We start from the raw sequence: 25,217 nt of genomic DNA on the forward strand, positions 1-25,217 counted from the left end.
ACCCGCGATCGAGACTCGCTATTGATCGGGAGGGCGTAGGAAGTCGATCCTTTCTTATCGACCGCGCGCAATCGAGTCGCTGGCGAATGACTCCGCCGTTTCGAAGAGCGAGTCAAGCCAGATCGAGCGTTGTGACGGAGGGATGGTGAGTCTGTCAAAATATGTCAAGTAGGATATTATTTAACGCAGGACGCGGGGCGGCTTCGCTATTTGGGAGAATAAAGGGCAGTTGCGTATTCGTTGCTAATTTTTTTTTTAGGCTCTACTCCGCCTCGCCGATCGTTTAGGTTAGCCATCCTTCAGATGTTTGCCCTGTTTCCGAGTCCTTTTCTCAAGTTTCAACAAAAAAAAATTTGATTCCCCTCGAGCGATTGCGCGGATATTCCTTTAATGCATCTCTTATTTTATCGGCGAGTTGTTTTTTTTTTTAATAACAATAAACTCACAGGGTCAGAATCAATCTGGGACTGGTGGCAGCGGAGGAGACAAGAAGGATGACAAGGACAAGAAGAAGAAGTACGAGCCGCCGATCCCCACGAGAGTGGGCAAGAAGAAGAGGCGCACCAAAGGGCCGGACGCGGCGCTGAAACTGCCGCAGGTGACACCGCACACGCGTTGCAGGCTGAAGCTGCTGAAGATGGAGCGCATCAAGGATTACCTGCTGATGGAGGAGGAGTTCATCAGGAATCAGGAGCGCCTGAAGCCGCAGGAGGAGAAGAACGAGGAGGAGAGGTCGAAGGTGGACGATCTCCGCGGCACGCCGATGTCCGTCGGGACGTTGGAGGAGATAATCGACGACAATCACGCGATAGTGTCCACCTCGGTCGGCTCCGAGCATTACGTATCCATACTGTCGTTCGTGGACAAGGATCAGTTGGAGCCTGGTTGTTCTGTATTATTGAACCACAAAGTTCACGCCGTTGTTGGCGTCCTAGGGGACGACACCGATCCCATGGTTACGGTGATGAAGCTTGAAAAAGCTCCGCAGGAGACCTACACCGATATCGGAGGTGTGTGCTATGCAGATTCTATATTTATCTAAATACTTCACGTTTATCTATAGATCTATACTATTACGCATTCTGATAAATCTACAATTATGTATATTTTTTTTATAAAAGTGTTGAGATTTCATAAAATCTTTAATTAGAAACTTTAAAAAGTTTCAGGTTATGTTTTTGATAGAAACTTTGATTTTTAAAACTCAAACATAAAATTTAGCGTTAAAATACTTGTAAATTCAAGTAATATATAAAATAGAATTACTATACGTTCACTTTTATAAATTGTTGAAGGAATGTCGCTTTTGATAAATGTAAAATTGTCATACAAAGACATCAAGGAAATACAACTCATAAATATTTTCAGGTCTTGATACTCAAATTCAGGAGATTAAAGAATCTGTAGAATTACCATTGACCCATCCGGAGTACTACGAGGAGATGGGCATTAAACCTCCGAAGGGCGTGATACTCTACGGTCCACCTGGCACTGGAAAGACACTGCTCGCCAAGGCTGTGGCCAATCAGACATCGGCCACATTCCTGAGGGTTGTTGGTTCCGAGCTTATACAGAAATACTTAGGGGACGGCCCGAAGCTCGTGAGGGAGCTGTTCAGAGTCGCTGAGGAGCATGCACCCTCCATTGTCTTTATAGACGAGATAGACGCGGTAGGAACGAAGAGATACGACAGCAACAGCGGCGGCGAGAGGGAGATTCAGAGAACCATGTTGGAATTGCTTAATCAATTGGACGGTACGCCAATCTCCAATACTAAATTCATATAAAAAAAAAAAAATTTCTTTATATTGAATATTAAAACTTCAAACATCGTGATTATTATTACAGGTTTCGATAGTAGAGGCGACGTGAAAGTGGTAATGGCTACGAACAGAATAGAGACCCTGGATCCCGCTTTAATTAGACCCGGTCGAATCGATAGGAAAATAGAATTCCCGCTACCGGACGAGAAAACTAAAAGAAGAATCTTCAATATTCACACCAGCAGAATGACCTTGGCGCCTGACGTGAATCTTGCGGAATTGATCATGGCGAAGGACGATCTTTCTGGCGCGGACATCAAGGTAGGATAATCTTCCGTAAAAAAAAATACTCATTTGCCTTGCGTACATTTCGCACGGTTTTCGTGCAGTTCCCTTTTTTTATATTGCTCTATTAAAATGAACTCTCACTAAAATGAATTCTAAAACTCTTTTTCAGGCGATATGTACCGAGGCTGGTTTAATGGCTCTACGTGAACGACGTATGAAGGTTACCAGCGACGATTTCAAGAAGTCCAAGGAAAGTGTGCTGTACCGGAAGAAGGAAGGTTCCCCCGAAGGATTATATTTATAAAAAGAAAAACATTTATTATCAATAATCACTGTACGACTGAGTCGCGAAGCTATCCGAGTGTCTCGTATAATAAAAGTTTCTATAGGAAATTAATTTTTTACAATATTAATAATTAATATTAATATGTTAAATAATCAGTATATTAAAAATATTACTAGATTTTTAATAATCTAACCGTTACGCTCGTTTTGTAAATGTCACCTAAACTGTATCTAGATTGAATTGACGCCCGATCTCTTCAGGATCGGTTCGAAGTACTCGCGCAGCCTGCCTATCACTTCCGCGGAGTGTGCTCTCTGCTCGTTCAGGACTTCGTCGAACGGGGCGTCCTCGTGCGGACTGGGGGCTTTACGTCGCGACTCGACGTCGCATATCCTACACGCGCCGCGTCTGGTCTTGTCGAGAACGGCGGCCACGTCCGCGGGATGCTCCGGCGCGGACGTCGAGACGGCAGCCAGACCCTTGTACCTTCCCAACGTGAAAGCGGTCTCGAAACCGTCCCTGTAGCCGATGTCGAATCCCTCCTGCAGCACAGAATCGGCCCCGTCCTGTGCCCCTTCTCTGTAGCCGGTCTGAAAAATGCGTTTCGGTCAAACGGAGAGGTGGTAACGCGACACGACCGTCGCGCCAGAGACTCGGGGTCGTGAGTCCGCTGAGAAATCTCTTGCATACCTTGACGGCGGCGTCCATAACGCGTTCCCAGCATTTCGTAGCGACGTATAGAGAATCGTCGTCCCTCGAACACGAGTCGTGTTCCGTCGATTGTATCACGTCTTCCATTGTGCAATTGTCCCGTCTGATTATCCCTGAAAGAATCAAGACCTGAAAATATTTACGAGTTATATTCCTTGATATCTTTGTATGACAATTTTACATTCATCAAAAGCGACATTTCTTCAATAATTTATAAAAGTGAACGTATAGTAATTCTATTTTATATATTACTTTAATTTACAAGTATTTTAACGCTAAATTTTATGTTTGAGTCAATTTTATGTTTGACTTAAAAATCAGTTTCTATCAAAACATAATTTGAAATTTTTTAAAGTTTGTAATTAAAGATTTTTGTGAAATCTCAACACTTTTATAAACAAAAAAATATAATTGTAAATTTATCGGGATGCGTAATAGTATAGATAAATGCGAAGTATTTAGATAAATATAGAATTATATAAGATTCAACAATTTTACGTGATGTCTCAAGCCACAAATCTTCAACAAAAACCTTTTGCTTCTGTAAAAAAAAATTGCACCGAATGAGTAGATTTTTGATCGGAATTGTAGGTAGGAAGGTTAGAGCAATCATCTATCGCAGATTGTATAATTTTACGGAGCTCTAAACATTCGTGACAATTACACGTGGTGTTGACACAAAGAAATAAAAAAACAATAATTACAGCGTTCACAAGGTCGACGTTTCTGCAATCGGAGTGTCGAGTGACAACTCGTATCTATGATGAGGGGGGGTTTTTAGTGTTGTATCACCGGTTGGTGATTTTGCGCCTTCAACCTATACAGAGAGGTTATATGACGCCCGTTTTCAGACTGATTTTTCCTGCAAGATCCAATATGCTATTAATATTAAATTATCTTTCCTATGTTTTTCAGCAGCACAGTGAATATCACATCAATCTTCTCCCATTGCTCCGTATCTATGATGACAGCAGTGTTAGGTTAGGTTAAGCTGCTCTTGGAGGACGTGTAATTTAAATGCCCGCGAGCGAGCGTTGAAACGCAGCCCAGCAGCGCGCAGAGCGCGCTTAGGTGGGTGCTCGAAAAAATGTCGGGACGCAGAAGGAAGGACAAGAGCAAGCTGCTGGAGAGGAGGCCCCGTTACGTTCTCGGCAAGGAGCAGAGGTACAATGACATGAGGGACAGGGAGCCCGTGGAGTCCGACAAGGAGAACGACGAGACAGGTTAGAGATCGGGACGTTGTTTACGTCGCTCTCGACGACTCGTTCACTGGGTACCGCGATCTCTTTGCAGCGACGACGGCGGACGAGTGGCCGCTACCGTTCCCCGTGGCCATGTGGGACCTGGAGCACTGCGACTCCAGAAAGTGCACGGGCAGGAAGCTGGTGAGGCACGGCCTGACGAAGCTGCTACGGCTGGGCGCGCGATTTCCAGGCCTGTGCCTCACCCCGCTGGGCGACAAGGTTAAGAACGGAGAGAAACGATACGACGGCGTGGGTCTACGCCTAGAGTCTTGGGCTAAGATACGACAATTTGTGTTGGCAGTGCGTGACCCCGATGGATCGCGAGATCGTGGAAACGTACGGCTGCGCGGTCGTGGACTGCAGCTGGTCGCGTATAGACGACACCCCGTTCAACAAAATGAGGACCGCCCATCCTCGCATACTGCCCTTCCTGGTCGCCGCCAATCCGACGAACTTCGGCAAACCGTGCGAGCTGAGCTGCGTCGAGGCGATCGCGGCCGCTCTAATTATAACGGGATTCCCGGGCGAGGCTGCGGTGTACCTTGACAAGTTTCGCTGGGGACACTCGTTCCTGAAGCTGAACGGCGAGCTGTTGGAGAAGTACGCCCGTTGCGCAAACACCGAAGAAGTAATAGCGGTGCAGGACAAGTTCCTGAAGGACGCCTGGCAGGAGAGGATAGACCGACTTGGTAAGCGGGCGTACTGACAGCTCTGTATCATAATATCATATACTTTTATTCTGTTTCATAATAACGTGTTTGCTCCTCAGCGCTTCCTGACTTTCCGCAAAGTGATACGGAATCTGAAGAAGAGGAGGATAAAGGAGATGGGACGGCGATGTCCGAAATAGCTAAGGAACTAGCTAATGCAAGAATATAAAGTACAATAGCTAATGCAAGAGTATAAAGTACAATAGCTAATGCAAGAGTATAAAGTACAAGTACTGCAGCTGTTTAACGCGCTCAAGTAATGCAGGCACTTTTACATACGTAAGCATTTTGTACATTTGTTGAAATGACTATATTATGTTATAGATTCGTAATATATATATGTAAATTATACATATTAAAGAAATGGGAAAGGATCTCTTTGATTTTTTTTTTCTTATCGATTTCATATATTTTTTCGTAGAATAAAGCGATAAACTGGATGCACACATCTGTTTTGTATGCAATTTTTAAAAACTACTACATTAACATATATTAAAAATTTATGCATTAAACTTTCGATATATTTTAATATAAGTGCTATAAAAAAAATAAGAAAAAGAAAAATACAAGAATATAAGTTAAGATAATGAAAAAAATTTTCTCGTTTAAAGAAATTGCTTTTATTAGAGATTGAAACCATTAATCTTTTTCAACCTGACTTTAAATGCCTTGCTGGCATTTTTATTTTCTGTGTAATATTTGTACTTCGGATTATCAATTAAATTTTTTTATTTTATTTTAGCCTAATTGTACGTGCGAGATATAATATTTACAATTAATATGAAATTATTGAGATATATTCAACTACTTAGAGACTTAATCCCTGCAGAAACGAGCAAAAGTGTGTTCGTTGGAATCAAAGTCGTGGAGCGAACGGAGCCCGTTCTCCTGCGCGATCTCTTTCAGCTCTCTGGTAAAGTTCTGCAAATCCTCTTTGCGAAGATCTGCCATATGTCTGCGCAATTCCACGATCACCGGTGCACCAGCAGATGCCAACGGCGCCAAGTTAGCCAGTTGTTTTGTCATATTATGCGCCACCCAAATCAGATGGAATCTATTTGCGTACTCGCACTTGGACTTGAGAGCCTCCAGCGACGTTGCAGGATGAAAGATTATCTAAAAACAGGCGTTGTATACGAAACAAGTCATTGGCTCGTCGAAGCGTACGAAACGTTACCTTGTGATTTGGTACTTCCACCCAAGAAATCTTTTTATCCCGTTTAGATTCGTCCCCGGCACTCGTCCACGATTCGTTTTCCATGTCAATGTCCGGCATTTGGCTCACGATAATGCCGTTCAGGATCGCGGCATCCCTGTGTGCGCCGACATGATCCTCACACAGCGGCTCCCTCGTTCTTATTTCATGAATCGCACGCATTATCTCACGTTCGGCAACGTCGGTCGCTCTAAGCCTTTAAGATACACCGGTTTAAGGATCTTAATGGGAGACAAGCGCGAAAATTTCTCCGTCTAAATATATATTCGGTTACTTGTCTTTGTTTTTTTCAACAGCAGCCCAAGTAAAAAAGGGACCGTTCACGATGTCCCCCAAGTATGCGTAATGTACAAAGCCGGGTCCGTATTGAATTATATTATTCAACAGAGTCGGATTGCTTCTGACTGGTTCACCCTCGAGCCATGTAAAAGCTACTCCATTATTTCTCCAAAATCTAATAATTATAATAACGGACTCTTGTATCTCATTGATATATTGAGATAATCTCATTTCATCTAAAGAGTATGTCTCTAAGTTTTCTTGATCGTACATTTATATGCAGTTTTAACTGGGTGTATGCTTACTATATACAAACGCACCTGTATTCTTGTATAGTCAGATTAGTGGCACATCTGGGCTTTAAAACCATATAATAATCCCAGTCAAAAACGCCTTCCCTGTAGTCGTATCTTGTTTTCAACAACTTTCTGATTCTGCGATCCCAATAATTGACAATGGGAACGCCTTCGCGCGTCGCACGCGTCCAGAATCTTACGATTTAAGAAATTACAGAAATTAATACACGGAAATGCATAAATATGCACGTGAAAACATTAAGTATTTTGCTTGAAAACCAGTGGCGAATTTTCTCCAGGTCTGCATTTAGGTATCTCGCATTGTAGAATCTCTCAAATTAACTTTTTGTCGAGCGTCTCGGACATCAAAATTCGTCACCGTTTGAAACCGTCATTTCCCTATGTATTGTATCCCTTTGAACTTAACGTTAACTTACTTAAAAATCGATTCCAAATTATCTCTATCCTTGTGCTTAAACTTTTCTAACGATAACCACGGACAGTCAACGGTCCGAGTCGGAATATCGATCAGCTGTTTGGCGCATTTTGCCAAATATTTAGCCGTAGCCGGTCGCAAAAGGGTGTTCCCTAAAATCTCCAAATAATATCGCGTCGCCTCCTGCAGTCCTTCATTATTAACGTACATTAGCTTCGTTGACTTTTTCAGACTTTATATTCTGGCATTCGCGAATACATACGCATACACATACCTAAATCTCTTTCTAAGCAGAGGCTTAATAAAAGTATCGATCTAGCGACTTGCTCCAAAGTCGGTTCGATAACGTGATACGTGATAGCCTGATCAGGATGTGTGTAAGATGAAGCTAGCGTCTTCACGATGTGCCGCGCATCCCCGGAACCTACAATCAACACTTCAAGACTGCCTAAAACACGGTCCTCGCTTTGCGTCACTTCGGCTTGTAAATCTAGCGGTTGACTGTATCCCCACCACATTGTGTTACTTCGCGGTTTAAACTTAACAAAATATACGTTTTCATAAAATCGCCATGTATGTAGTTACATACATACAATTATCAGGACTTTGATCACTGTTACCAAGCAGGATTCAACATCTGTTATCTCCATGACAACCTATAAATAGTACAAACGAAAAGAATTATTTGAATCTTTCAAATAATTTAAATCGTAATTTAGTTGTAATAAACAAAGGGAAGTAGCGTTCTGTCTAAACAGATTTTATGCATACAAATCAATTGGAGGCAGAAATTAAATAAATAGAAAGAGACATTTGGCTAAGAGGAGTAAGAAGTATTATATTAAAATAAAAACGTTATAGATTTATATAATAAAATTATAAACATATTATTATATATATATATATATAGTGACATAGTAGTCATGTCTTTTAGACTTATAAAACCATTTATTTATTCCTATGTATAGAATCTGTGACACGGATAAAAATATTCCCTTTGAACTTTCCTCTCAACAAAGTTCGTTTATAAAGATTCTACGTATTTTAGCACGACAGCTCATTTGTCCCTCTTTTTCTGCGCCCGTTTGTTACCGCAGCGTTGCAAAAGATCAGTAATAGGGCCTTTATGTTGAAATATAGCGACGAGCTGTGTACGTGCTTCATTCATGCCTTCGCTGATTAAATTACTCCGTTGCATGTTGCCCTTAATCAATTCATTCACACGTTCGAGCCCGTCGTTATGTTTACTTTTGACGGTTTGCTGCGACTCCAGTAGCGTGAGCGTCGTTTTTAATTTCTCATGGACCTACGGATGTATCATACAACACATGATTTGCTGTTCGTAAATGGAAGAAAAATCTAAATAATTGTGGGACGTGAGTCAATGTACCTGTTTTTCAAGGGCCGCGATATCTTCCATTTGCGTAGTGAGATGATAGATTTTCCATCCATTCAGTCTCTGTAATACGTGTTTCTGTTGCGCCAGTTCAGCAACCGTTGGTCTCCTCTCCTCACGGGGTCGAACGTCGGTAGGTCTTCTATAATGCTGTAATCTAACTGTCCATCTGTTTTTCCACGAGGAGCCTGAAACCAAATATGAAACCAAATATGATTAGAAACAATATAATCGGATATAATCTTATAACCAATATAGAAAGTACAAAGTGGATATAACAAAATTTTTATATTATATATATACCTAATAAACTTGGTACAGGTCGTGTCCGTATTGTGATTTCTGTTTGCTGAGTAGACGATTTAATATCACTTTGTACATTGGAGAGTTGCCTCTTGTCGGACAACTTCTCTTTTGATTCCTCTTTACTATCCTTCTTAAACTTCTCCTCCGTGAGAAATTGCATCTCTTCCTCCGTACATCTGGGTTCAGTTAATTCTACGCCTGTAAGCTGCTGCTTGCGCGGCTTTTTCCTCGGCGACATTTCTATGTTGGGATTAATCGTAATCCTGGATTGCTCAAGTTCCTCGTCGAGACCTGGCGAAGACGTAGCGGACACGGTCGTGGACCCGGAACTCTGACCACCGTCCTGATCGCCCTTCGGCGAGCACGGCGGACTGGACATTGATCTACTTGATGGCAAAGACGCTAATACAGGACCTAAATTTTTAGCTGCACCTGCAAGAAATTGTGACTCCCCTGTGAAATTTAAATTGTAATAGACGTTTATTAAAGTATGAATGATTTATTAGTAGGAAATTTCAAATCTTATCTTAATATTCGATAGGAGATGGAGAAAATAAATTAAAATTATGATTGTAGCATACCGAAAAAAAATTTAGAAAATTTATCTTTAATCTATCTTCATATCTAGTTTATTTTTATTCTTAATATTCTTTTCGTTTTGAACTGTCTCAGCAAGCTGAATACTAGAGAGCAAAAATTTTTCTTCCATATATATATAAACAAAATATTTATACATGATACTTATTTGCTTACATATGGAAAAAAAAATTATGTATATATACACAAGATTAACGTTTCACAAATACGTTTCAACGCGTTGCAAAATCGAGTCTTTATCTTTTATTTTTCGAGTCTTTATCTTTAATTTTTATCTTTATATTAATACATTAAAAAAAATTCAATGTATCGTCAGTCTTATTGTTAGTTAAATTTATTTTCTTATTTTCATTTCTTGTTTCTTGTATACGTGTTTAAATAAATGATTATGAGAACAAATAATAATTTCTATATCGTTATTGCTTCAATTACATTTATAAATTTAATACATTAATTTCAGCATACCTTTAATTGGTGAATTGTCATGATCTCTCTTTCTTAGAATACTCGGTCTGGGAGACGCGTTAGGTTTACCATGGGGTTCTTCGTATCCCGGATCAACAACTAATCTCACTGGCTGCACCGAAGCCTGTCGAAATGGTGAATATGTTCCTGAAAAACAAGATACAAGTTCTTTTTATCGCAGAGGACAATTATTTTTTATCGCGGGAGACAAAAAGAATGCAGAAGATAAACGGCTCGCCTATTTTGAGTCATGATTTTACCTGTCGTCTCGAAGGAGAGATACGTGGTCGTATGCGGCGGATGTATGTACTGTCCCTGAACCGGCTGAGCGGAGCTTGTGGTTGTACTGCTGTTGGTGGACGACATACGCAAGTTGGCCTGTGGCGCCGGCTTCACTTGGACGGTTTGTCCAATATTTTGGGACTGCGCGGGAGCAGCCTTGATCGGACCGGACGTGGCCCTGACCGGCACGGCGATGGGCAAGGGGTGCAAGGACATCCCCGCGATTTTCGCGACCGTGGTCGGAACGGTTTGCAGTATGCGCATCGCATTCGACTGCGTATTTGCGGTCGTTGTGATCACTTGCGACACGGTATTGAGACTCGACAGAGACGTGACGGTCTGAACGACACGCGGCGCGCCTTGCTGTTGCTGTATCTGTTTCACAATTGTCATACGATTACTAATCTTGAAAACATTTTCAATACTGCAAATTAAAGGGTGGTAAACATCTACCTGCTGCGAAGGAATAACGATATGGCTGACGGTCGACGGCCCGGTCACCGTGTTACCGCTAATTGACAATTGACGACCCTGTTCTACCGAACCGATAGTAACCGTGGAAGCCGTGCTGCTTATTCTGTTCGCCGTCTCGACGATGGGCGTTGACACAGCTATACGTTTCGTCGTACCCGTCGTCGTCAGAGGTCTGCTCGTCTGGATAGGCTGAACATTTCAATGAAGTTTCATAAATTCATAAATTGTACATCTTTCCACGTCGCATTTATGTGCAATTCAGAAAAGTAGTACACTCAACCGTCACGTAATGCCTTCACCTCCGAGTCGAACGCATTGTGTCGATATTCGTGTACCAAGACTCAAAACTGTGTTTGACAACTGTAAGTTTTTTCAAAGTGCATAAAAAGAGTAAACAAAAAGTCGCATAATATCACACATACATGTATATTATATATATATATTGATATATCATTGTATAATTTACTTGAATGGTTTGTGCCGACGATCTGGTGGGTTGCGAGGTCTGTGACACAGTCACTACTTGCGGCGTCGGCGGTCTGTTTTGTGCAACTGGATGTCTGGTAAGATTAGTTTGCAAGACGGGCGCTATTAACCTGGACGGACTACCAGTGACCATGGTAGCTTGAACAGATCTTGCCTGACTGGCTGGCGTGATCAGCCGTTGCTGCTGTCCCGTGTACACGGTGGACGACGGTGGCCTGGAGACCCTGCTGACGGAAGGCGCGGGATGCCTTTGCGGTTGCGCGTATAACGCGACGGACGTTGTCTTGGCTTGCCATTGGGGATTGGAGATTGGTGTATTACCGCTGAAAAAAGAAAATCGAATCACGACGTAACAGATTTGTTTGAATTAAAACAACATATATTTCTAATTAGCTGCTCAATTTTCTTCTCCTCTAATTACGCTTTATCAATTCAAAAATTCTTTTATCAGATATGTACATACCCTGGTCTAGTAGCAGGCACAATCTGTCCCGCGTTCGTCCTGACAATAGGAGTGGCAACTGTCGATCTGGGTGCGGAGATATTAGCGACCGCAGCAGGTCCCCGCGGTACATGATACGTCGCTGGCATATTGACTGGATGTGGCGACAATTGCGTTTGCGTATTTAATATTCCTGGTGATATTATTTTTACTGTAGAGCCTATAGAACATAACTAGAAGCGGTGGGTTTGGTATTAATAAATCTATCATAAAGATATACGATATGATGACGTTAAAGCGTGCTCGAGAGTAAACAAGTAACTTTTCCACAATTATATCATTAAGACACCCTACATCATATAGAGTACTTCTATTCGCATTTAATATTGAACGTAAAATCAAATTTTATCGTAAAATGTAAAAAATAGATTTACTATTGCAGCACTTTTTTCCATAAACGATATAACAACACTGTAATTGGCTTCAGAGCGATGCTAGAATTACCGTTGTCGTTATTTTACTGGCTTCCGCAGACGAGGTAGCACCGGAGGGTACCACGGGCTTCATTAGGGACAGCTTCGGATTGATGTCGAGCGACACCGACTTGCCCACCAGACTGCCGGGTGTCCCCACCGAACCGACGATCGTCGGGGTCGGCTGTATGCTCGGTATACTACTCTGCACCACGCTCTGCACACTCTGCACGTTCTGCTGCATCGTAGTCAAGTTTTGCGCCACGGTCTGCACAGTCGTCTCCGGCGGCAGGCGCTTGTCGCCGCCGCCGCCACTCACGGTGCTTATCGTAGTGTTCATGGCTGTGCTGTCGGAACAAAGCAGACGACGAATTAATCACGCACCGGTCTCGCGCGCGACCCCGGGCGAGGCGGGGATCCGCGGGATTATCCGCGAGGCCGCCGACGACGACGACGACGACGACGACGGGCGAGCCTGGATTTACGCGGCAGTTGACTGAGCGTGCGGCTCGAGACACGTCGCGCCCGAGGTGGGAGCCCGAGCCATCCGCGCGACGACGGTCCGGATCGTTGTTTTATGTCAGAAGGGAGCATCCGGCCGGAGGCCTCAAACAACTTTGGAGGTTACGGCGTCCCGTACGCGGGAGAGGACCCGGCCGGGGACGCGCGGCCGCTTCATCGTCGTTCTCGCGCACTTCCGAGCGCGAGGGGACGACTTCCGAATCCTGGATCCCTCTCTCACTCTCTCTCTCTCTCTCTCGCGCCCTCAGCGGACTCGTGTCTCGAGCGGTGCACAGCAGTCAACTAGTATTGCCCGCGTAGCGTCGCCGTAGCCGTGAAAGCGCGCGTACCTGCGTAGAAGTCACGGCCCGGGGGAAACAACGACGACGCCGAATCACTCGCAGACCCGCGCACAACACATCTCGTACACTTGAACCTCGCGGACGCTCGTAACGAACAACAACACATACCAGTGCCTGTGCAACGCTCCTCGCATCGTTTTCTCTCTACCGACGTCTTACGGCGCGCAGTGGTGCACCAATGTAAAGCGCGATGCAGTGCGGGAAGACGGCCCTCGGCGCGAACAAATGTTCCATTTATTGCGCGGCGGGGCGCCCGTATAGGAATTTTCTTCTCCGACGCTCCGCTCTCGACGCTCACCCCGGGGCCGCGCGACGACCAATCAGCTGCCGACTGCGAAGTTAAATTCGGCTTAGCTTTGGTTATGTCGGGAGTGTGCGAACTGTCGAGGGCGGGGAGAAAAAAAAAATACTCGCCCCGCGAGAATCGACGGGGCGAACGTTACAGATTCAACCGATTGTCGTCGATGCCCGTCGTGTTTACGGTCCTATTGTCGATTTGCTTCTCTTGTGTTTATTGTTTGTTTGTCCGTCCCGACCATCCCAGCTGTCGCGAGTACCTCCACTTCCGGTCCAAAGGCACTTTCAAGCCGGTCGGACGCGCGTCCCTGGGAATCTGCTTAGAAATTTCAGAGCAACATTTTTTTTTTTACCAATCAGCCTAATATTGGTAAAATATCATGTAACCTGTTGTGCGCGACGCATGTCTCTGTCAACGGTCGTCGGTCGACTTCGGTCAGGTCAGCCGTCAGGAACCGCCAAACAAATGACGTGACGCTGATGACGCCCCGACGGATGCTGGAAGCGAAAAAAATCGAACCCGAAACTCCCGAAAGCACTGTCGGTATCTTACGACGCGCGTTCCAAAATATACCAACCGAACGCGATATATTTTATGTACCCATATATGATATATATAATGTATACGAAAAAAATGGTTAATATTATAATTATTTTAATTCCGCCCCACTTGAATTCTATTTTTTGTTATTAATCAGATAATATAGGTATTATTTGACAAATTAATCGCCAATTGAAAATTGATTATTAATTTTTATTAGCACAATATAAATATAATATAAATATAATGTATATAAAATAATTATAAAATTCACACATTTATGATTAATATAATATTAACGCGAATCTAGTGCGGCTAAAATATACATATTCTTATAAATGTCAATGCGTTGAGTGTTAATAAATAATTATATTTTTAAAAATATATGTGCACTAATAGAGAATAATGATCAATTTTTAATAGAGTCGATATGACCTTCAGATTTTCCTTAATTTAGTTTGGAGCAAAAAAAAAAATAAAAAGACAACATCACACGGTGTTCCCAAGCGGTCACCCATCCAAGTACTAACCGCGCTCAACGTTGCTTAACTTCAGTGATCGGACGAGAACTGGTGGTTTCAACGTGATTTGGAAGTTGTCTGATCACTCAAGTTATTTGAACGGTTTTCTTCAATCTTTGTAACTTTATCATCATAATTTTATTATTTTATGTAGCAATTAAAACAAATCGTATTTCCAAATAAATCTGGAAAACAGAAACGAAACAAATTAAAATTAAATTATTATCTGGTTTAATCGATTTGATTTCCTATCTCCTCAATCTTTCCGGTGCCTGGAAATTTTTCAGTGTACCACCAATCAGAAAATTTTATATCTAAATCAATCAGCCAATTGGCGACGTGGACAAATTCCGTTCTCATTGACAGACATCTGTTCTTAAGTTGGTAGATTTCTTAGGTTGGTAAATTCGCGCATGTTTCAACAGGTTTGCAATGGCGGGAAATATTGTTGAACGTAAATATCAACAAGGAAGAGAAGATGCACGTTTATCTCATTGTCATTGATTGTCATTCGTAAATTGTGCCGTTAACTTGAGATGAGTGCAAAACTAAGTAGGTTGCTCAGCCAAAAGGACCGGGCGCAGCTGCGGGAATTCGTGCGGGAGACCTCGACCGAGGAGGTAAAAGGGAACGCGACTCACGACGCAAGACGCACGCTTTGTTATGCGTCTATATGTCAATTTTATACAAAAATAAATTAGGATTCTTTAATGTATTTTATAAGAACGAGACCGTGTTATGACTTATTTCAGCTCGCGAAGATAATATCGAGCGGGATTGGCAATGCGGACATTGCCAGGGTACTGGACGAGATCCTGCAGGTGTGCTCCGAGTCGGAGGGTTTGCACGCCAAGAGAGTCAAGCTGGTCGAGTCCGCACTGAAGGCTTTGGGCAAGGCCAAAGTTTCGATCAGCCACGCGAACGAGATCGTGAATCGGATAGTGGTGGACTTTCCTAAATATTCAAAGCTACATCTGGTCAAATTGGTGGACTTCTGTCTCGCCAGTATTCGCAGCAATGACGACGAGTTTAGAAGGTATGTACACGCACGATTACTCTTCACTTGCGACGAAGAGGAAAGAAACTTCAAGTATCACGGTACGTTTCAGTTGGAAGGAGCTATTGCCTGTCCTGCTGGAGGTGTTGGAGGAGGAGAAATACATTAGTCACATGAACGGCGAGGTTTCTGGTTCCAAATACAAGTCTGTCATCGTTAATAATATATGCAACAGTGAGTGGGACACGCAGATAATGCCTTCGTTGGCAAGAATGTTTAGGTGAGCTCTCTTGTAGTCCCTGATAGAAGAAATAGATACGCGAACACAGTAAACTGATGGCTTTTCGATATTTAGAGACATATCCCTGGAAAAGGAGGATCATGCTACAGTAATCACGGTACTCTGCACAAAACTGCAGGAAATACCTCTTGAGGAAGTGCCACCTTTTGTGCATCAATCATTGAGATTGTGCACTAATCAGGATAGTAAATATCTCTTGGAAGCCTTACGAAAATATTTCGCGCTACGCTTTTCGCAAACTGACAGTGTTGACACTTTTGAAACTATAGGTAAGAAAAAATACAGAGCTGATATAGTTTATTTGTAACGATTTATGAATTTGATATGATTATACTATTGTACGTAATTATTAATGTAATATTATAGATTGTGCAGTGTGATTAGATAATTGCATTATAAACATAAAGGACATAGTTAATTTTATTGTATAATATAATTTTAAAAACGCATACAACGAGAGTCTGAAAGAATTAAAATTTGGAATTGATATTGCCATAATTCTTTATTAATGGCATCTCTAAATTATATAAAAATATAATACATTTTTCTTTCTGAACCTTAATCGTTAATTACTGAATTACAGATGTGATGAACCCCAAGGAAATTCAAGATGTTGAAAGTACAGTATTATATCATATATCTCAAGCGGCCGAATTGAATCATCAACATATAAGAGACTACATTAAATATTTCAAAAGCGTGTTGCATATCCCTGAAGCTATATTGGAACCTTTCGTACTCTCTGTGCTGCTCACACTTGCTTCTATTGATGAAAATCAGGTAATATACTCGTAATAATTCCGCATACTTTTGACGTTTATACTTCGATTTACTGTAATATTTAGATTATTAGTTACAAAAATTGAACAAAACCGTTCTCAAATAACTTGAGTATCGGACAACTTCCAAATCACGTTGAAAACACCAGTTCTCGTCCGATCACTGAAGTTAAGCAACGTTGAGCGCGGTCAGTACTTGGATGGGTGACCGCTTGGGAACACCGTGTGATGTTGTCTTTTTTTTTCTTTTTTTTTTGCTCTGAACTAAGAGAAAATCCCATTCGAAGAAAAACTCGATGAGATACTATTAAGAATTGATCATTAATCTTTATTATTTTTTATATAATATATAGGGTGTCCCGAAATTCGCGAATCAAAATATCAAGAAAGTCTTCGAAAAATTAAGTAAAAAAGTTATTTGTAAATTTTTATTTTAAGCAGTAGTTTTTGAGATAGGAGTTTAAATTTAGTCAATTATAGATTAATACGCGCAATCACTAAATACTATCAACACGCTCACGGACATGTTTCCGTTTAATCGTAATCTATAATTGGCTAAATTTAAACTCTTATATCTCAAAAACTACTGCTCAAAATAAAAATTTGCAAATAACTTTTTTACTTAATTTTTCGAAGACTTTCTTGCTATGATATTTTGATTCGCGAATTTCGGAATACCCTGTAATATAATCTTATATTATCTTATAATATATTTTTAATATATAACATATGTAGTTAATCTTATTAGCGCACATATGTTTATTACTAAAAATATATGTTTATACTAAAATTTATAAAATTCATTTATGGTTATAATAATATTAATACTCAATCTTAGATTTTCGAAATGCTACGAATGACCATTAACAAACGAAATGAAAATGACAATAAACAGAAGCATAGCGCGTGGCTGAGAAAATTGATTCCCGATTCTTGTAGCATAATGACTGTGATAGGGAACGTCATCGAGGCGAGGCAAGTATGCAGCACCCTGTGTTACGAATATTTTAATATCGAATTTTTTTTAATACCAAATTTTTTAATATATATTGCACTTTAATTATAGTAACAAGGATCGCCATTTGGTATTGAAAGGACTCGTGGATCTCGCGTTTGTTCTCTTGGCTGTGGAAAATAAGACTAAAACGGGTCCGCATCCTTCGTGGCAAATCGGCACGAAGATACTTCAGAAGATCATGAGAAAGCATCACGAAACGGTCGCGACTGTATTTCAAACATTGATCGATAAGATAATGGCGGGTGGCTCATCTATTTCTCAATATACCGGTATATTTAGAATATTCTGAGCTATTAGCTAATTAATTATCGTATTTATTTATTAGTTAGCTAAATTATCGTAAATCTTATTCGTAATTTAAACATAGGTAGGTGGAGCCATAATTATTCATTTATTTGTGCAGATTGCTTGACGTATATGTGCCGCAAGTTAACAGTTCTGATGTTGGACCATCAAGATTCGATAATAACGCTTTTCGATCAGCTCTCATCTATCCCCGGAGAGATTGCCATTTTTATCGTTTCCGCGATATTTCCACTGATAAAAGTCTCAGTCAGCATAAGAGAGCGCCTGATCTTGACATTGAGGCAGGCTCTCTACAGAAAGGGCACGTTTAATCGACAAATGGCGGTCAGCGGGATTTTGGAAATGTTGAGGAATCTGAAGATGCACTCTATGAGTGGCCTCGCGATGAGCTCGAGCCAATACGCCAATTCATCGTCGACTGGCGCAAGTTCCACGTCCATCTTGACTCAGGTTTCATTAATCGCATCGTCAAGAGCTTTTTTAATTAAACTTCCGTAATTGTAATAATTATAAACTATCCTATATGATATCGTTTCGTAGGTGACATTAGAGAGAGGTACACAAGCAACCGGATCTACCTCCATGTATAACAGAACTTTGTGTTACGATATATTGGGCATTTTAAAAAGATGCTTCACTCATGAGTGCGAAGTACGATTACACTTGTACAATGGTATGAAATTAGAAAAAAAAGCTATCTCCGTCTTGTTAAGGTCAATTTTTATCAATGTAGATTAACTTCATCGTAGCTTGATTTAACTTGCTCTTTATCTTTTTGAACTAGAATTAATTCAAGAACTAGAATTAATTCTTTAATTCTTTAATTCTTAGAACTAGAATAACACAAAAAATATATTATTTTATTAATATTATGATAAAATATAAAGTGTTAAAGTAATTGAGATTAGTAAAGTAATCTACATTGGTATAAATGGACATTAAAAGATCAAAATAACTAATTCAATTATGATTTATCCTCTAGGCTTATACGAAGCTGTATTGAAAAATATCGAGATAGCGGGATACATATTGGAGATGTTGTTGCCATACTTCAAAACCTATTTCGAGGCGGACGAGAACATCGTGGTACCGATTAAACTGGACTTGTGTATGACTGTACAAGGGGACCAAGTTATACTGCAGGAACCACTGGCCGAACTGATACTCATCCTGCAAAAGATCTACATCAAGTCGGCTCTAGTGAAATCATCTTTTGTAGATGAATTGGCTGTTGTCTTGGAGTCTCTCTGCAGGCGGATGCCGCGGCTTGAGACAGAGCATCTAAATCTGGTGAGTTTGGAAAATTAAACTTGTCAAGATTTAAAATTATTTATAATCATATAATACTGTAATTATACAATATCTTTGATTTTTTCAAAATCTCAATAGGATGACAAGCTTGATTTAAGCAACTCTAATATCAAGGCTCAAGAAAAATTGCAGCATGTTCTATTAGCGATAAAGATTTACGAGGCTCTCATATCCTTTAGAATCGGCGCCTGGTCCGCAAACTGTACAGATACCGCGCAAAGTGTTAAAAATCTGTTCAAAGGCTATACAAGATTAGTTGAATTTACTAAGGTAATGAAATTGCATGTTATATATTTATAATCAATGTATAAACCTTCCCGTCAATTCCGCAGCACGTACCAAAGGCTAAAAGGGGAGAAGGCAAAAATAAAAAGACGCAAAACGACCCGAACAACACGACTGTAAAGAAAGCCGGCCGGCCGGGTAGCATAAAACTACCGCCCAGCATCGTGGATCTGTTCACGGTGCACAAAAGTCTGTCGCTCTTCTACTTGAAATCCGTTCCCTGGGCAACGGCGGACCAAGTGGCTGTGTTAATAGACAACCACGATTTCTACCATTACATCCTGCGAACGCTGTTGCAAATTTTGCAAAATGTCAAACTGTTAACGGAATACAATTTGCGAAAGCATAAGGAGCAACATATGAGGATCTACTTCGAAATTGGAAAGTAAGAGACATCTGTAAAAACCATGATGTTAGAAAGCGCTCCGATATCTTGAGCGGTGAAAGAGCTGATCAATCGATATTGATCGATATTCATTAATTGGCCGAATTGTTCGAATGTGATCTGTAATTCTTTCTCCGTCCGAGATCTCGGAGCGATTTCTAGCATCGTGGATCTTCAAGCCACAAGGCTTGAAAGTATGATCCACCGTTGCTGCAGGTCTCTCAAATTCTTTCTTTTTTTTCTGCCAGATTATTGTACGATCACGTTGTGCTGGATTTAAACAAAGTCCTCGAGACGGACGAACAAGGGACTATATTAGCATTGGAATGTTTCAAGGAATTATGTTACTCGATGTGCACCTACTTCTCTTCCGAATTGTCGCACTTTCTCAACGTTATTGTTCGTAAGTATTAAAATATTATATAAAATATTAGATTAATGTATGTAAAGTGTGTGCTCCTATCGTGTGTAATATTCTTTTTGCAGCTAATAAGCCAACTCAAGCGGAAAATAATCTTAATACACAATTGGAGAACGTGACTGCTGCTCTGCGTGCGAGCTTCAGGACGTTCTTCAGCGAGAAGGAGGAACATGAGGAGAATTCCAAACAGATACTCTGCATATTATTGGACATCATATATCAGCTGACGCAAGAGATCAACTTTTATGAAACGAACGGCGATGAAGTCAGTATATTTTCGTAATTGTTTTTATTAAATGAAAATAGAGGACGTAACGAAGTGTTATTGAAAAAATCTTTTACACAAGGTATTTGATTCGATGATGAAATTCACACAATTGGAAAATATGGATCCCCAAGCTTCTTTAACCATTTTCCAAATTCTGTTATGGATAGAAGAGCGTAATAAGGAGTATGGAGAGTTGTTAATCGATATCGCTTTTGCATTGTGCGAGAAAATGGGTAACATCGACAAGGTATATATAAATATATAATGTATAATGCGTACTGCCAGTCAAAAGTTTGAGATCATTAATTGAAAATGTACTATAGAAATAAAATGAAATGTATGTATTTATTTTTTTATAATTAAATGAAAAATAATATAAAATTGCTCCAAAGTTCTACAAAAAATATTTTTTACGAGATGAAAAGCACCAAAAAGAATATTAGATATTTTTCGTCAAAGTAGCCGTCTTTATATTTAATTATTATTTTTCCTAAATTAACAAGCAATTTAATAAGTTTATTTTTTTCTGACAAGACTTTTTCTCTTAAATTTTTAAAATGCAGTTTTGAAAAAAAAGTTGATGCCTATAATCCATTTTCTTAAAATTAAACAATGTTATGTTAATCAAAATTGTGCTACTTACAAAGCCTATTTATTTTCATATTAAGAAAAAATTTTGAATAAAGCATGAATCGGTAATATATATTTTTTTTAGTAGAATTTGTGGAATATTCTTAAATTTTATATGATGTCAAACTTTTAGTCGGCAATGTAAAGATATTCTATTGTAACATTTATCTTATTGTTACATAAGAATGTAAAGAGAAAGATTTCTTGCGTTCAATATGTATATTATTTTTTATTTATTAGGCTGAGCTATCGGAAAATGATAAATTCAAAATTATTCACGAGGATACGGCGGATAAGCTTTACAATTTGGTAAATAGCTTGGTAAAGGAAAAATTGGACAATGTATCTTGGTTGCTGGTGCGACTCAAAGCCGAGCAAAATATCGTTTGCCCGCCTGGCACGGATCGCGAGGAACGTATGTATAATTTCATATTCGTATTAAACTTTTTTGTACTTATTTTATTGTAGTAATATCTTAAAATCCCTGAACAACGCAGATCAAGAAAAAGTGAGAACGCAAGAACGCAGTTTGTGCAGACAGTTGTCGCACATTATACAGATACTTTATACATTAGCCAACGTTGCTATCAAACCAGGATCGTCCACGGATATTATGTTTAGAAATTTGCAAGTCTTGTACAACCTACTTAGCAATCTTACAAAATATTTCTATGGAAAGTCGAGCAAGCAAAATGCAGCGTTTCAATCAGTGAAGTAAGTCTTTTTCATAATTTATTTTAATTTTACTAGATAAATTTCTATTTTTATTCTTTCCTACAAAATATCAATTTCTTTCATATGATTTCAGATTTATTCAAGTGATTCAATCGGCTGGGAAACCATTAAAGTCTGCGTTTTATAATTTAATAACGCATACTGAGGTATTCAGTCTAAAATATATATGATTGTAATTTGTTACTTGTATAAATACTAATACATGTTCACATTACATAGGAAAGTCAAAATGCATCAAGGTCGAAAGTTGATTCGCACCTGCAAAGGAACAAGATTTTGAAAGAAACCAGAATTATACCCCGTGTGGTATGCGAAATTGAGCAATTTCACAAGGAGGTGTTGGCGCTCGATAAGAAGACCGGTGTAAGTAAATTTAAGAAATTGATATTTACTATTTGAGAAAAAGAAGAGAAAAATTTTTGTACGAATAGAAGCAACTACGATATGTGTATTTATTCAGGTTCCACTTGAAACTTACATAAAACACAGTATAACGCGAGATTTCCGTATAAAAAACACGCAGTTAGCAGAAGCGCTGGAGAAGATGGATATAAGCTTGGTAAAAGATTTGAAAAATTACTGTTTACAAGTTCACATTTCTTAATCTTAATACTTATCGTTCTACCTTTAACAGCTGGATACACAGAATTCTCGTCACAGTAACGATGCGTCCAATGAAAATATAAATCTGTCTATCGAATCGTCTACAGAAACATCGTCATCAAAGCGTAAGAATGAAGCCTCGAGGTCCTCGAAATCGTCTATGGATGAATCCCCGCCTCCAAAACGCTCTAGAAGATCGTCAGAATCATAAGTGCCTTATGGCTGGTATCCTCGCTTTTCCATTTCGATATGAAATAGTTTAGTTCCACATTTCTTTACTGTAGTTTTTTTTTTTTATACAAATGAAGTTATATCACGAACTGAATGTAAAGAACACACGTTTATTAAATATTCTGATAATGTTGCATCGAAGTATATAATGAACTAAATAAAACTATAATTTGCTATAATTATCTCATTAATTCGCTTAGTCTTAGACTTGGTTTTATTATATTTTTTTAAATATGTTTTCATGCATCTTGTAACGCAGATCCGTAATACAGATTTAATGCTATTCGACGACGTACTTGTGCCACTTGAAATTGTACTAGAGGTCGATTACGCGACGAAGTCCAGAGGCCTGTTGAATCCGCCCTTTCTGTTCATGTACTGCCTGTATTTCCTCTTCAAGATGACATGGACCGCGCCCATGTCGTTCCCCTCCACTTTCTTGCCCTTAGTGGTATCGAAATCACAGAATCCCATTATTCTCATCATCTCCTGCTCCTCGGGCGTCTTGCCCTGAAGATCCGCTTCTGCGATACAACAGCACGGTTAATTTCTCTAAAACTATTGCATCTTTCTTCTGTCAACGACATCAATTTTTTTCGAATTCGCGATAATACAAAAAACGTTTTGGTTTTTTCTTTCATGACTACAGTGAAGGGAATCTTGATGCACACACCTGTAATAACGGGGCGTTCATTTGTCGAAGGTTTCGGCTTCGCTCTGTTCGCTCTGTCGCGTTCCCGCGATCTGGATCTACTGTACGACCTTCTGTGTCTGTCTCGCTCACGTTCCCGTTCCCTGTCTCTCGACTTCACCCTGTCTCGTTCTGCGGATCTACAGAGACAGGAAGGTTTCAATGTTTATGAATGTCAAGAAGGGACGTTAACAAATAAAGCAAGAGGAAATTATTTTGCCAGCTGTACCTTCGCCTCCTCTCTCGCGATCGTCTCCTCCGTCGATCTCTGTCGCGATCTCGTTCTCGCGATCGATCTCTCCGTCTTCCTGGCGATGGTGTGCGACTTCGTCCCATTCTATATAAGTATACACAGATACATAATTAGAACTATGTTTTCAATGCTTGAAATGATTGAAATTAATTTAGAGATATAAGAATTTAGAAGTAGACTGCATAATATTACGAAAATTTGGAGAACAAGCAAGATTTTAAGATTTTGTTCTCGACATCTGAAAGGATTTCGCAGTTGTATGTACATTATAAATTTTTGTTGCACGAAATTTACATGTAAAAGGAAACTATGATTTTCAAATAACAGAAGACGAAAATTACATCTTTCATTGGTTGATACTCACGGTGATTTTTATATTTTCGTTTAATTAAATAAAACTAAATAAAAACTCTCACACTCTCGTATTAATTTCTAAAATAACATTTTCGCGCAACATATAGGTTATATTCGTCAGATACTTACGCCGCTTACGCGTCACTGGATAAAGTCGTAGCGACGGCTGTCGCTTGCAACGATTATATTATGTCGGTAGCGTCGGTGTGCAGATTGCAGAATAACGTTCCTCCTTTTTGTCCCGATCGTGCGATAATAGCATAATTGTCAATAATAATATAAATGTTAATACAAATATAAGATATTAATTCTCGAGAATTGCTCACATTCTCGCCCGTCGGCAATTTTCGTCTTTGATCGTTAATTATTATATAACAATATAATGTTCTAGAATATTTTATTAATTGTTAAAGTCTTCTCGAAGAAAGCATATACTTTCGCATTAAAGGACATGAAATTGTTATTGTATAAAGACATTTCTGGACAAATCACCGAGCCTACTGTTTCCCGTCGGCATTTGGATGCGACGGGAAACATATATATAGGCGAGGCGCGTTGATTTGCCTTTATACAGTAAAAATTTCACGTCTCTCGTTAATCATTATGCAACAATAATGTTCTAGAATATTTTATTGTTAAGTAGGTCTCGAGAAAGCATGCTTTGCATTAAAGGACACATGAAATAATTACTATACTGATGTATACAAACTTTTCTCGAAAAATCACGCCTGCCGTCGGCGACTGTCTCCCGTCGGGATTGGAGCTTGATCTTCTTTCTCGTTGATTATCGATGCAGCGATTAATATTTTAAATCATTTTATCGTTTAATTCTTCTCAAGAGTCAGTTATCTTGAGAAGAATTCAACGATAAAATGATTTGGAATATTGTTGCATGATGATAATCAACGAGAAAGAGGAAGCTCCAAATGCCGACGGGAGACAGTCGCCGACGGCAGGCGTGATTTTTCGACGAAAAGCTTATATACATCAGTATAGTAATTTCACGTGTCCTTTAATGCGAAGCATGCTTTCTCGAGACCTACTTAACAATAAATTAATATTCTAGAACATTATTGTTACATATAATAATTAACGAAAGACGAAAATTCCAACTGCCATCGGGCGTATGAGAGTGTGAATATAATCGACGTTATTGCCAATGCCATAAGTTACCGCGCGTCTTATACGTAAATTATTTGTTAATTTGGAGATTTTAATGTTACATAATTATAATTAAATAATCGTTTGAATTTAATTACACATCCTTGGAGATGCAC

General features: G+C 39.8%; 7 protein-coding genes across 15 annotated transcripts; 3 read left to right on the forward strand and 4 right to left on the reverse strand.

The window, feature by feature from the left end:
- The first annotated feature begins 54 nt into the window (after nt 1-54).
- On the forward strand, nt 55-2,444 carry LOC105449247 (26S protease regulatory subunit 4). The gene is made up of 5 exons (XM_011688345.1): nt 55-145; nt 449-1,010; nt 1,369-1,755; nt 1,849-2,084; nt 2,221-2,444. Exons 1-5 carry the CDS (start codon nt 143-145, stop codon nt 2,353-2,355), a joined length of 1,323 nt encoding a protein of 440 aa, XP_011686647.1. The 5' UTR covers nt 55-142; the 3' UTR covers nt 2,356-2,444.
- LOC105449245 lies at nt 2,344-4,060 on the reverse strand. 6 transcript variants are annotated; one of them, XM_011688343.1, is made up of 4 exons: nt 4,008-4,060; nt 3,753-3,806; nt 3,028-3,161; nt 2,344-2,927 (listed from the first exon to the last, which is right to left on the reverse strand). In XM_011688343.1, the coding sequence occupies exons 3-4, from the start codon at nt 3,133-3,135 to the stop codon at nt 2,568-2,570; spliced, it is 468 nt and encodes a 155-aa protein (XP_011686645.1). In that variant the 5' UTR covers nt 3,136-3,161; nt 3,753-3,806; nt 4,008-4,060; the 3' UTR covers nt 2,344-2,567. The 6 variants fall into 6 exon arrangements, with proteins under 6 accessions (XP_011686645.1, XP_011686643.1, XP_011686644.1 ...); XM_011688341.1 differs by having other exon boundaries at nt 3,028-3,177; XM_011688342.1 differs by lacking the exon at nt 4,008-4,060 and having other exon boundaries at nt 3,753-4,000.
- A 22-nt stretch (nt 4,061-4,082) lies between these two features.
- LOC105449250 (ribosome biogenesis protein TSR3 homolog) lies at nt 4,083-5,376 on the forward strand. The gene is made up of 4 exons (XM_011688348.1): nt 4,083-4,271; nt 4,342-4,511; nt 4,594-4,981; nt 5,062-5,376. The coding sequence occupies exons 1-4, from the start codon at nt 4,136-4,138 to the stop codon at nt 5,169-5,171; spliced, it is 804 nt and encodes a 267-aa protein (XP_011686650.1). The 5' UTR covers nt 4,083-4,135; the 3' UTR covers nt 5,172-5,376.
- Nucleotides 5,377-5,598: 222 nt separating this feature from the next.
- On the reverse strand, nt 5,599-8,075 carry LOC105449253 (dynein assembly factor 3, axonemal). Its single transcript, XM_011688352.1, has 6 exons — nt 7,504-8,075; nt 7,231-7,420; nt 6,818-6,988; nt 6,493-6,672; nt 6,180-6,414; nt 5,599-6,118 (listed from the first exon to the last, which is right to left on the reverse strand). The coding sequence occupies exons 1-6, from the start codon at nt 7,745-7,747 to the stop codon at nt 5,819-5,821; spliced, it is 1,320 nt and encodes a 439-aa protein (XP_011686654.1). The 5' UTR covers nt 7,748-8,075; the 3' UTR covers nt 5,599-5,818.
- Nucleotides 8,076-8,157: 82 nt separating this feature from the next.
- LOC105449251 (histone deacetylase complex subunit SAP130-A) lies at nt 8,158-13,924 on the reverse strand. 3 transcript variants are annotated; one of them, XM_011688350.1, is made up of 10 exons: nt 13,122-13,924; nt 12,182-12,497; nt 11,699-11,910; nt 11,216-11,558; nt 10,729-10,938; nt 10,254-10,650; nt 9,994-10,140; nt 8,929-9,363; nt 8,620-8,813; nt 8,158-8,535 (listed from the first exon to the last, which is right to left on the reverse strand). In XM_011688350.1, exons 1-10 carry the CDS (start codon nt 13,145-13,147, stop codon nt 8,287-8,289), a joined length of 2,529 nt encoding a protein of 842 aa, XP_011686652.1. In that variant the 5' UTR covers nt 13,148-13,924; the 3' UTR covers nt 8,158-8,286. The 3 variants fall into 3 exon arrangements, with proteins under 3 accessions (XP_011686652.1, XP_011686651.1, XP_011686653.1); XM_011688349.1 differs by having other exon boundaries at nt 8,929-9,384; nt 13,122-13,923; XM_011688351.1 differs by having other exon boundaries at nt 8,929-9,384; nt 13,002-13,923.
- Nucleotides 13,925-14,787: 863 nt separating this feature from the next.
- LOC105449255 (Fanconi anemia group I protein) lies at nt 14,788-22,821 on the forward strand. Its single transcript, XM_011688355.1, has 21 exons — nt 14,788-14,992; nt 15,125-15,408; nt 15,482-15,649; nt 15,725-15,939; nt 16,254-16,450; nt 17,288-17,424; nt 17,516-17,736; nt 17,871-18,223; nt 18,314-18,446; nt 18,756-19,063; nt 19,163-19,354; nt 19,417-19,754; nt 20,003-20,157; nt 20,241-20,440; nt 20,523-20,690; nt 21,314-21,488; nt 21,571-21,787; nt 21,882-21,954; nt 22,028-22,171; nt 22,269-22,367; nt 22,443-22,821. Exons 1-21 carry the CDS (start codon nt 14,909-14,911, stop codon nt 22,620-22,622), a joined length of 4,041 nt encoding a protein of 1,346 aa, XP_011686657.1. The 5' UTR covers nt 14,788-14,908; the 3' UTR covers nt 22,623-22,821.
- Nucleotides 22,385-24,395, reverse strand: LOC105449254 (U4/U6.U5 small nuclear ribonucleoprotein 27 kDa protein). 2 transcript variants are annotated; one of them, XM_011688353.1, is made up of 5 exons: nt 24,070-24,395; nt 23,563-23,670; nt 23,316-23,473; nt 22,939-23,166; nt 22,385-22,599 (listed from the first exon to the last, which is right to left on the reverse strand). In XM_011688353.1, the coding sequence occupies exons 2-4, from the start codon at nt 23,667-23,669 to the stop codon at nt 22,970-22,972; spliced, it is 462 nt and encodes a 153-aa protein (XP_011686655.1). In that variant the 5' UTR covers nt 23,670; nt 24,070-24,395; the 3' UTR covers nt 22,385-22,599; nt 22,939-22,969. The 2 variants fall into 2 exon arrangements, with proteins under 2 accessions (XP_011686655.1, XP_011686656.1); XM_011688354.1 differs by lacking the exon at nt 24,070-24,395 and adding an exon at nt 23,951-24,054.
- Nucleotides 24,396-25,217: the final 822 nt, after the last annotated feature.

Source organism: Wasmannia auropunctata, unplaced genomic scaffold (assembly GCF_000956235.1).
Source record: "Wasmannia auropunctata unplaced genomic scaffold, wasmannia.A_1.0 LD336076.1, whole genome shotgun sequence".
In the NCBI taxonomy this organism is placed as follows: domain Eukaryota; kingdom Metazoa; phylum Arthropoda; class Insecta; order Hymenoptera; family Formicidae; genus Wasmannia; species Wasmannia auropunctata.